The 10,002-nt window shown below is 58.9% G+C and overlaps 1 protein-coding gene across 1 annotated transcript in view; it reads right to left on the reverse strand.

Annotated features, from left to right (window-relative positions):
• Positions 1 to 8,179, reverse strand: part of LOC129133536 (Fc receptor-like protein 4) — a 32,711-nt gene extending 24,532 nt beyond the window's left edge. Inside the window, exons 1-7 of the mRNA XM_077191910.1 lie at positions 8,149 to 8,179; positions 7,692 to 7,712; positions 7,373 to 7,603; positions 6,879 to 7,133; positions 6,108 to 6,377; positions 5,716 to 6,018; positions 5,549 to 5,632 (exon numbers count right to left, since the gene is read on the reverse strand). Coding sequence (XP_077048025.1) covers positions 5,549 to 5,632; positions 5,716 to 6,018; positions 6,108 to 6,377; positions 6,879 to 7,133; positions 7,373 to 7,603; positions 7,692 to 7,712; positions 8,149 to 8,179 — 1,195 coding nt within the window. The remainder of the gene's footprint in view (positions 1 to 5,548; positions 5,633 to 5,715; positions 6,019 to 6,107; positions 6,378 to 6,878; positions 7,134 to 7,372; positions 7,604 to 7,691; positions 7,713 to 8,148) is intronic.
• Positions 8,180 to 10,002: the final 1,823 nt, after the last annotated feature.

The raw sequence follows: 10,002 nt of genomic DNA on the forward strand, positions 1-10,002 counted from the left end.
GACACTGCGCTGCTCGGTGCAGGTGGGCTCAGCCCCTCTCACCTTCACCTGGTTGCACAACGGGCAGGAGGTGGCCCGGGGTCCCCTCCTGGAGCTTGGAGACATTGATGTGGGACATTCAGGCACCTACGGGTGTGTGGCCACCAACCAGCTGGACCTGCACTGCGTGTTCCAGGCACCCAGCACTGAGCTGCTCGTGGCTGTGACACTGCAACAAAGGTGGGGCCACACGGGGTCATCAGGGAGTGCAGGACACCCAGGGTTCAGGGTAACCCTGATGTGTCCCCTTCTGTTACTTGCAGTGGCCACAAGGGTCGGTGGGGCCCTTTTGTTCCTAGTCCTGCTCGTGGGTGTCATTGTAGCCTGGCGCCCGTGGCAGCACCTGGGTGGGTGACAATGGGGGGACAGGGGTCCCAGGGAGCTGTAGAGACCCCCAAAGTTGGGGAGCAATAGGGCAGAACGCACAGCCCCATATTTGTGACCTTTGCTGGGGGTGCTGATGGGGTTTGAGGAGGTGCTGGAGGGTCCTGTGGGGATGTTGGGGGTTCTTTCAGGGGCCCTGGGGGTAATTGGGGGGGTCTCTCTCCCTGCTGGGCTTTGGATATTGAGGCTGAGTGTGTAGGGGGCACTGGGGAAGTTCATGGATTCTGGGAGCTCCAGAGATGTTTGGGGGTCCTGAGGAAAATTGAGGGTCCTGTGGGGGTTCAGCAATCCTGAGAGGGGTCAGGGCCCCGGGGAACACAACCAGTCACCCCTCCCCTCTTTGCTTTGAAGCTGCCAGGAAGCAGCAAGAACGGTGAGTGGGGGTCTCAAACGACACGCTCCCCCTTTTACCACAACCCCCATTCCCTCCCATTCCCTCCCCCACATCCCCTTTATTCCCTCAGGGCCCCCATGGATCACCCGGCCCCCCCAGAGCAGGGGGAGGTGCTGTACACCCACGTCGTGGTCACCAAGAGGGCAGGGGGTGAGTACAGGGGGGACACACGCAGAGGGACACGTCACCCACCAGTGTCACCCCACCCAGATCCCACAGCCCGTGTCTCTCGCAGCGTCCCCCGTGCCACCACCCTCCAGGATCCCCAGGTGACCAACGCGGAGCTGTGGGGACCCCAGGGGCAACCGCGGGAACCCAGTGACATCTACGGGAATGTGCTGTTACACTGGGGGGAACTGGGGGCACTGGGGGTCCCCACCCATGGGAACCCTCTCGTGTCTGTGCTGCCACTAAAAACTGCCCCTCCTGCTCCCCGTGGGGGCACAAAGATGCCAAAGAGCTGAGAGAAGAACAATTTCCTGAAACAGCAACGAGAGAGAATGAAACCAACAGCAACGGCAACAAGGTTGAGAGTCCAAATGGTCACGCAAGTACCAATTTCCAGGGAAAGCCACACCGAGGAACAAACCCCAGATGTTTCCCTCAGCACGTTTCTCCACCAGAGGAACTGGTAGGGCCCTGGACCTTGCTTGCTCTGGTGGCCAAAGCAGCCTTCAGGAGGCTCTGGATTCTCTTGTTCCCGGTCCCTAACCTCTCCTCTGCTGTGTTCCCCTCACGATGATCTCACAAAGGCCCAAGGGGCGTTCTGGAGTCTCCCCTATTGCCAGGGTAGTCGGGATCAAGCCATGGTACAGGGCGGGTTGTCAGAGACAGGAAAATTTGATGAATGGAGACATTTTGGAACAGCTGTGTTTGGCAGAGGTGGGTCAAGGCTTTCATTTAAATGAGAAATCGCTGCCAAGGAAAGAGGGAATTTTCTCGGAATGGAAAGAAGACCCATGTCTAAAATTTTTTAAATTTGAAAAATGATGAGGCTTGCAGGCCAAAATGTGGGAAAAGGAATAATAGCTCTTTACCGGGAAATTTATAAAGCAGAACAGAAGAAAACAACACAAGTCCAGAACTTTCCCTCCCGCTCAGCGCTGTTGGTTTTTGTGGCAGTTATAACCGCGGCCAGCAGGGGGCGCTGCAGGGAGCACTCCCGGCCAGCAGGGGGCGCCCCGCTCCAGCTCCATCCCCTCAGGGGCCATGGCGGCCTCAGGCGGGAGGCAGGAGGGCAAATCGCTCCTTTTGCAAACTCACGGCCACCAATCGGTCCCGGCACCACCAGCGGCAGCGGGCAGAAGCCGCCAAGGCAGCAGGTTGGATCACAGTGCCCACTGGCAGCGTAGCAGTGTCCCGGGGCCAGGCACACGCCCTGTGCAACACCCGCGACCGCTCTCCATGATCCCGAATTGAAGGAAGGCAGAGCCTGACCCCAGGCAGGTCTCGGGTCCACAGCAGCACCTCTGATGGCTTTACACCACAATTCCTGCAAACCCTCAGCCTTTCACTCAGGTGAGGAGGGCAGGGATGGAGCAGCTTTGGGGACACCTGGAATCCACACAGGGTCACTCCCCACAATGGCCAGAGCTCCTGCTCGATATTTCCACACTTTTCTCTCTTATCTGATGACCACAGCCTGAGGCCAAACATTCTTTCTATGAGGTTTCAGAAGGCCGCAGGTTTTGTTCAAAATGAAGGCCCACTTCACCTTGTTAAGCAGAGAGTTGTTGTCTTTGCAGTTGTTCTGGGGCTCCCCCAGTCCCTTGCCAAGAGGGACAAAATGATCAATTGCTGCATTTCTGGACTGGTTCCCTCTCAGCTGCCCCTGCAGGGGCAGTTTCCAGCCAGCCCTGCTCTGAAAACCATCAAAGGTCCTCGCAGAGCCACTGCTTGGGCTCCCTTTGGGGTTTGTGCTTCTTGCAGGGCTGAGCAAACCACAGGCAGGGCCTTTTTCCACCCACAGAATTCTCCCCTCTGCAGCAGCTCTAAAGCTGCCAGAATCAAAGCCAAGGGGGCAGGGGAGATCCTCATGTCCTGGCTGCCACCTGGAGCTGGGCAGAGCAGGGCTGGGCAATGGCCATCCCTGTGCAGTGGGGCTGGGCCATGGCTGGGCCCCGGCTGGGCCCGAGTCTTAATTGGACACCCCAACAACATCAGCCACTCCACAATACACATCACTGTCCCAACACTAACAACATCACAATATTTAATCAACAATATCATCAATAATGTAATATCAATTCATATAATATCCAGCAAAAGTCAACTTCCATTAACTTGTTTCTCACAGTACATACCAGTAAAGAACTCTTATTCCTGTTCCCACATCTTTGCCTAAAAGCCCTGTAATTTCAATGTTACAATAATTCAGAGTGAGGGGTATTGTATTTTCCATTCCAATGGAGGTTCCCACCTTGTTCAGCTTCCTTGACAGTGCAGAACAAAGAAACACCATTTCTGCCTGTTTAACAAAAGAGCTGCATTTTTGTCCCAGGAGCAGGGAACCATGTCCTGCACCCCTTTGGAACTGGGACGGGCACCAGTAAGCCACCTTAGTGGGAGCACTGGGAGGGGGATTGCAGAGCCACTAAGCACACTGGTGTTAACAGGAACAAATCTCAATTTGATTTATGTCTTAACATATGCTACACATGACTGAATAATTACTCTGTGGTTGTCCATGTGCTGGGAACCCTGTCCCTGGCGAGGCTTCACACAACAGAGAATCAGGGGAGAGAAAGCTTCCATGATCTGGCTGTGAGTGACCCACACTGGCTGGTGGGACAGATGCCCGGGAAAAATGTCTGGGAAAAATTCCCAGGAAATCCAGCTGTGGGAAGAGCCTTTGCAAATCAAAGCAGCAAACTGTGACACAACAGGAGCGTTTTGCTTTGGGTTTCTTGGAGGGATTGGGCGCTTGCTCAGAGGGTCAGCTTGGCCCTCCTCCCCTGTGGGATTGACATTCTCTGAACCTGGGAGAAGCAGTGAGAGAAGCAAAGAATGATCCCAAGAGTTCTTATCTCAGTTACTGCTCCTGTGTTTTTCACAAGTGGAATGAATTGTGGAAGATTGTTTACCTGAAGGGAATTGGTAATTGGATTCTGGTGTGAGGGTTTTGATTCACTGACCAATTGAATCCAGGTGTGTGTGTGTGGGGACTGTTGGCTGACAGTCATGAGATTGTGTGCAGTGGAGGGCAGTTGAGTGCTTGGCAGATTCAGTTTAGATGTAATGTAATATGGCATAGAATAATATAGTATAATAAAGTAAACAATTAGCCTTCTGAAAAGATGGAGTCAGATGCATCACTCCTCCCAGTTGTCAGGCAAAAATATCACCCATACTCCCCCTCCTCACCTTTTCCTCCCGGTGGTCCTTCTTCCCTGTCCGCACCCGTTCTTCCCTGCTTCGCTGCTTCCCCGAGGCAGCTCATTCCTGCTCCTCCTGGACGTTCCTTCATTGCTTCCCCGATGGAGCGGATGCTGCCTGCACCCACCCGCCGCCTCTGCTGCGTTTCCCACGCTGCCCACAGCCCCGAGCCTGCTGCACCTGCCCACGGCAGCCCCAGCCCGCGGCAGCCAGCCCAGAGCCACCAGTGCCCAGCACCAGCCCGCAGCCAGCCCGCAGCAGCCCCTGCAGTCATCGCTCACAATGCCAGAGACACGCAGGTGCCGTCCTTGGAAATCACGCCCAGCCACTCACAAAAGCCATGTGGGCTCGCCCTGGCTTGCAGCACACACACTCCGTCTGCCGAGCTGATGCCCACAGAGCGCCTGGGCTTCTTGTGCTAACGCTGTCCCTGTCTTCTGTTTCTCTCTCTGTCCTTTTCCCTTTCTACTCCCTTCTCTTCCCCTTTGGTAAGAACCCTTACCCTCCTTTATCAATAAACAGTTCTCAGATAGAATATTGCCATGTTTGTGCTTCATTTTCATCCGAGAAACCTTTCAGCAAGAATCCTCCCTGACTCCCCCTTTTACAGTGGGATGGGACAGGGGTAGTGGGAGGGGGAATGGGGAGCACAGGGTGCCCTGTGTAGCCTCCCCCTGACCCATGACCACCTCCCTTGGAAGGATGGGCAACCACAGGAGCCATGGAGGGAGCACCCCCAGTGTCACCCAGTGCCTCCTGCTTCCCAGAGCATCACAACTTTTGGTGTAGATTGTCATAGATGTCGCTGGGCTCCCACGGTTGCCTTTGCAGCTCCATGTATGTCGCCTGAGGATCCTCCACTGAGGGTGCCAGAGGGTCTTGGGGAGCCCTGTGGGAATAAGGGGATGTGTGGAAGGGGATGGGAGGTGCTGGGGGTTTGGGTAAAAGGTGTATCATGGCTGGAGCCTGCACCCACCTTTCCTGGTGCTTCCTGGCATCTGCAAAGGAAAACTGGAGGGGTGACTTTGGAGACCCAGGGGCCCCCATCCGCCCCTGGGAATGCTGAACCACAACCAGACACACAATCTTCCCCAGGCCCCCCAGTATCCCTGATGTGTCCCCACATGCACCAGCAGCCTGAGCCCCCAGAACCCCGAGCCTGGCAGGGAGGGGAACCCCTGATAGAACCCCCAACATCCCTGCAGGACGCTCCAACAGCTCCCAGGGCTCGGAGCCATGGACACTGCGGGCTCAGCCCCTCCCAAGTCAGGGGCTGTGGGTGCCGCCCTATGGCCCCCCTTCTGTGGGGCCCTTCCCACCTCTCTCCATGACCCCCATCCCCCCATTGTCACCCACCCACACAGTGCCAGCGGTGCCAGGCCACAATGACACCCACGAGCAGGAGCAGGAACAAAAGGGCCCCACCGACCCCTGCAGCCACTGTAAGAAACAGAGGGGGACACATCAGGGTCACCCATCCCCCCAGGGGTCCTGCACTCCCTGGTGACCCTGTGTGACCCCACCTGTGACCCAGGGTGAGCCAGGTGTCACCTCCAGGGCCACCTCTGGGCTGAGTGCCCGGAACACGCGGTGCCCGTCCTGTCCCAGCTGGTTGGTGGCCACGCACTGGTAGGTGCCCGAATGTCCCACACTGATATCCCTGAGCTCCAGCAGGGGACCCTGGGCCACCTCCTGCCCATTGTGCAGCCAGGTGAAGGTGACAGGGGCTGAGCCCACCTGCACTGAGCAGTGCAGGGTCACGTTGTCACCTGCATGGACCTGGTGTGACAGGGGACCAGGGGTGATGCTGGCATTGGCCACGGGCACTGTGGGGACAGAGACAGGGCTGGCACAAAGAAAGGTGGGATGAGGGTGCCATGGGTGTGGTGATCCCCAGCCCGAGGGTCCCGCTCACCAAGGACGGTGACATTCATGGGGTCACTCTCGGCCATGCTGTCCCCGTTGCTGACCCGGCACCGGTACTGGCCGCTGTCATTGTCCCCAATGTGGTGCAGCTCCAGGCGGGGTGAAATGCCCAGCGGTGCCCCCGAGCCCTCCCGGTGCCAGGAGAAGGACAGGGCACCTGTCCCCATGGCCACCGTGCAGCTCAGCACCAGGCTGTCCCCGAGTGCCACCTGTCCCCCGGGGGGCTGTGCTGACAGGGACACCCCCGAGAGCAGGACCCCTGCAGGGGGACAGTGAGGGACTGGGGACCCCGGAGGGGTGGAGGACATGGAGGGGAAAGAAGGGGATTGGAGGGGAGCAGAGAGGATCCCAGTGAGCAGAAGGGGACCCTGGGAGGCACGTTGGGACCTGGGGACAATGGCGAGACCCTGTGGAAAGGGGGAGAGACCCAGGCAGGGATGGGGAACCAGACGAGAGACTGAGGAGCCTCAGGGAATGATTTGGGGTTCAGAGACGGGTGGGAGGACCCAGGGAAGGGAGGGAGACCAGAGGGTGGAGCAGGGACCTTGGAAGGGGTGGGGAATCCAGGGAGGGCTGGGGAGGACAAAGAGAGGAATGAGGGATCTGCAGGGGGAACTGGGCAGTCATGGGGGAAACCAAGAGGGACTTGGGAAATTTAGGGTGACCCAGGGAGGAGTAAAGGGAGGGATGAAGGATTCAGGCAGTGCTGGGGAAACCCTCAGAGGATGTTGGGCTTCCCTGTCCCCATCCTTGCACTCACTGTGCACTGTCACTGTCACCGTCTCTGAATCTCTCCTCTGTGACGCCACCCAGCCCGTGCAGTGGTAGCGGCCACTGTGGTGCAGCCGCAGGGGGGACAGGGAGAGCTCAGTCCCATCATGGAGCCCCTCCAGCTTCTTCCCATCATGGTAGAAGTACACATCCGTGAGTGGTTTGTTCTGCCAGCTCCGGCAGCGCAGTGTCACCGTGTCCCCCTCCAGCAGCGTCCGTGCTGGCACCTGCAGCACCAGCCAGCCTGAGGGACAGAGGGGTCCTGTCACACCAGGGCCATCAGGCGGGTCATGATGGCACCAGGAGGCACCAGGAGCCACCCATTGTGAGAGAGAAGTCTCCTTGCACAGGGATGGTCTGGGTTGTCCCCATAGGAGGGGACGGGCTCTGGTCACACCAGGAGGTGACCCATGGAGCGGAGCCCAACCAGAACCGTCGGGGTCCCTGTGGGTGCCAGGCTGGGGACATCCAAACCCCCCTCACCGTGTAAGACTGTCACCGTAGGGCTGTGCCCGGTGCCAGGTCTGTCACACGTGTAGGTGCCACCTTCAGTGACAATGAGGTGGTCACGTCCCTGCTGCCACCAGCGCTGCCCGTCCTTGTACCAGGTGGTGGCACCGGCGGTCCCCAAGCCCTGACAGATCAGTGTCACCCGTTCCCACAGCAATGCTGGTCTCCAGGGGGGCACCACGAGGAGCTGGGTGGTCTGGGCACCTGTGGGTGACAGGGGACACCAGCCTGCCAGGGCCAGCGTGGGGCTGGGGACAGTGGGGTGGGGCCATGGCATCCCCTGAGGACTCACCAGCGAGGCCGAGGGTCTGGGCTGGAAGGGAGAAGGGACAGGGCTGGGTGGGGGTGGCACCATGGGGACAGAGGCACAGGGGCATGGGGTGTAGGGGATGTGCCCAAAGTGTCCTTGTGTGACATGGACCCCTTGGGGACAGGGACACTGCGGGCACCCCTTGCTCAGGCAGGACATGGGAACACTGTGGGCACCCCTGAACTGGGGATGTCACAGCCACCCCGTGCTGGCACAGGTCACCCCCACCTGCCCCATGTTGCCTCCCCGAATCCCTGACCCCCTGTTATTGTCCCCACATTCCTGTCCCCCTTCCCCTGCCCCCCCAGCCACCCCATGGCTCCAGTGACCTCATGCACTGGTTCTGATGGCCTTGGGGACCTCAGAGGACACCACAGCCCCCCTGTGCCCCCTCCCCTCCCTATCCCTGGGGTGTCAGGACTGTGCCTGGGGCACTCACCCCACAGGAGCAGCGCCACCTTCCCAGCCATCCCGGTGTCCCCAGCCATGTGCACTGGCTGTCACTCGCTGCCGGGGGTGGCTGTCCCTGTCCCCCCGGTGGTGGCTCTTTGGCCAAAGGGGAAGCAAGTGAGGTCAGGTCTTGTCCTCATGTGTTGGTGGCCTCTGGTGGGGGCTGGGTGGCCACAAGCACAGGATCATGGGGATGTGGCCATGGGGACAGCTGTGGGAAGGGTGCAAACAGTCTGGGTACAAGGCTGGGTGGACAAATTGGGACATGGGTTTCCCACGAGTGTGGGCCTCAGGGGTTTGGGAAGCCAGGGATGGGGTGCCAGGGAATGGCGGTCCTGAACTGGGGGAGTTACTGGGAATGGGGGTGCCATGGGAATGGGGGTTCCCAGAGCTGGGGGGACTCAGGGATGGGAGTCCCAGGGGAACGTGGGCTCCAGGGATTTTGGGTCATGGGATGGGGATGCTGGGGGAATAGTGGATCCCGTGGGAATGGAGGTCCTGGAAGAATCAAGGTCCTGGGGAAAGGAGGATTTCAGGGGATGGAATGAACTGGAGAGGGTTCTTTGGGAGTAGGGTGCTGGGCCATGGAGATCCTGGGGAATGTCAGTACTGGGATGGGGGTTGCAGAGGGGAGGGACACAAGAAATGGGGGTCCCATGATTTGATTTCCAGGGGAATGGAGGTCATGGGGATGGGAAGTGGCTTGGTGAGCCTGTGGTTCACAGCTCCTTCCCTGGGTGCCTCAGATTTTGGGGTGACCCAGGGCCCCGTCCTGCCCCCACAAGATGCTGGCAGCCCGGGGGTCACTCCAGACAGAGTCTGAGGTGCTCTGGGTCTGTGTCCCCCCAGCCCCCAGGGACTTCTCCCTCTCTTTTTTCCATTTCCATCATTTTATCCCTCAATTTCACAAGTCCCCAGTTTGTGCCCTGATGATCCTGGTGGGCACCTGAGCAGGGAGGGGGTTGGGGAAAGCCCAGGGTGGGGGAAGCAGGGATGAGAGGTCTGCAGGGAGGGCTGGGGAGGCTGTGGGGGATGGGGATGTCCAACTGTGCCCTCCCCAACACTTTCACTTTCTCTCTGCTGCAGAAAAAGGAAGAGGCCGTTTGTGCTGAGTGTCACACGGGGGGGAGAGGGGGGGCAGGTTCTGTCCTGGGGGGGACATCCAGGGGGCTCCTGTCTTGGGGGGATCCTGTCCCAGGGGGGACATGTGATGGACAAGGGGCTCCTGTACTGGAGCATGGCAGATTCGGAGGGGTCCAGACTTGTCCATTCTTGCTCGTCCCCTGCAGGATCTCAGCCAGCAAGAGCAGCTGGGGAATGGAGCCCCTGGGCAGGAAGGAACTCCCAGACTCCTGCTCCTTGAAGACAGAGGCCACCCAAGGGTGGGGCCCAGACATGGCCCAGCCCCACTGCACAGGGATGGCCATTGCCCAGCCCTGCTCTACCCAGCCCCAGGTGGCAGCCAGCACCTGAGGGTCCCCCCTGCCCCCTTGGCTTTGATTCTGGCAGCTTTAGAGCTGCTGCAGAGGGGAGAATTTTGTGGGGGGAAAAAGGCCCTGCCTGGGGTTTGTTCAGCCCTGCAAGAAGCACAAAGCCCAAAGAGAGTACAAGCAGTGGTTCTGTGAGGGCCTTTGATGGTTTTCAGAGAAGGGCTGGCTAGAAACCGCACCTGCAGGGGCAGCTGAGAGGGAACCAGTCCAGCAATTGATCATTTCTTCCTCTTGGGAAGGGACTGACAGAGGCCCAAAACAACTGCAAATCCTACAACAATCTGCTCAAGAACTGGAGCTTGACCATTGTCCTTGAACCAAACCTGCAGCCCTCAGGATCCGCATGGAAAGAA

This window comes from Agelaius phoeniceus, chromosome 31, assembly GCF_051311805.1.
Source record: "Agelaius phoeniceus isolate bAgePho1 chromosome 31, bAgePho1.hap1, whole genome shotgun sequence".
NCBI classification, from domain to species: Eukaryota; Metazoa; Chordata; class Aves; order Passeriformes; family Icteridae; genus Agelaius; species Agelaius phoeniceus.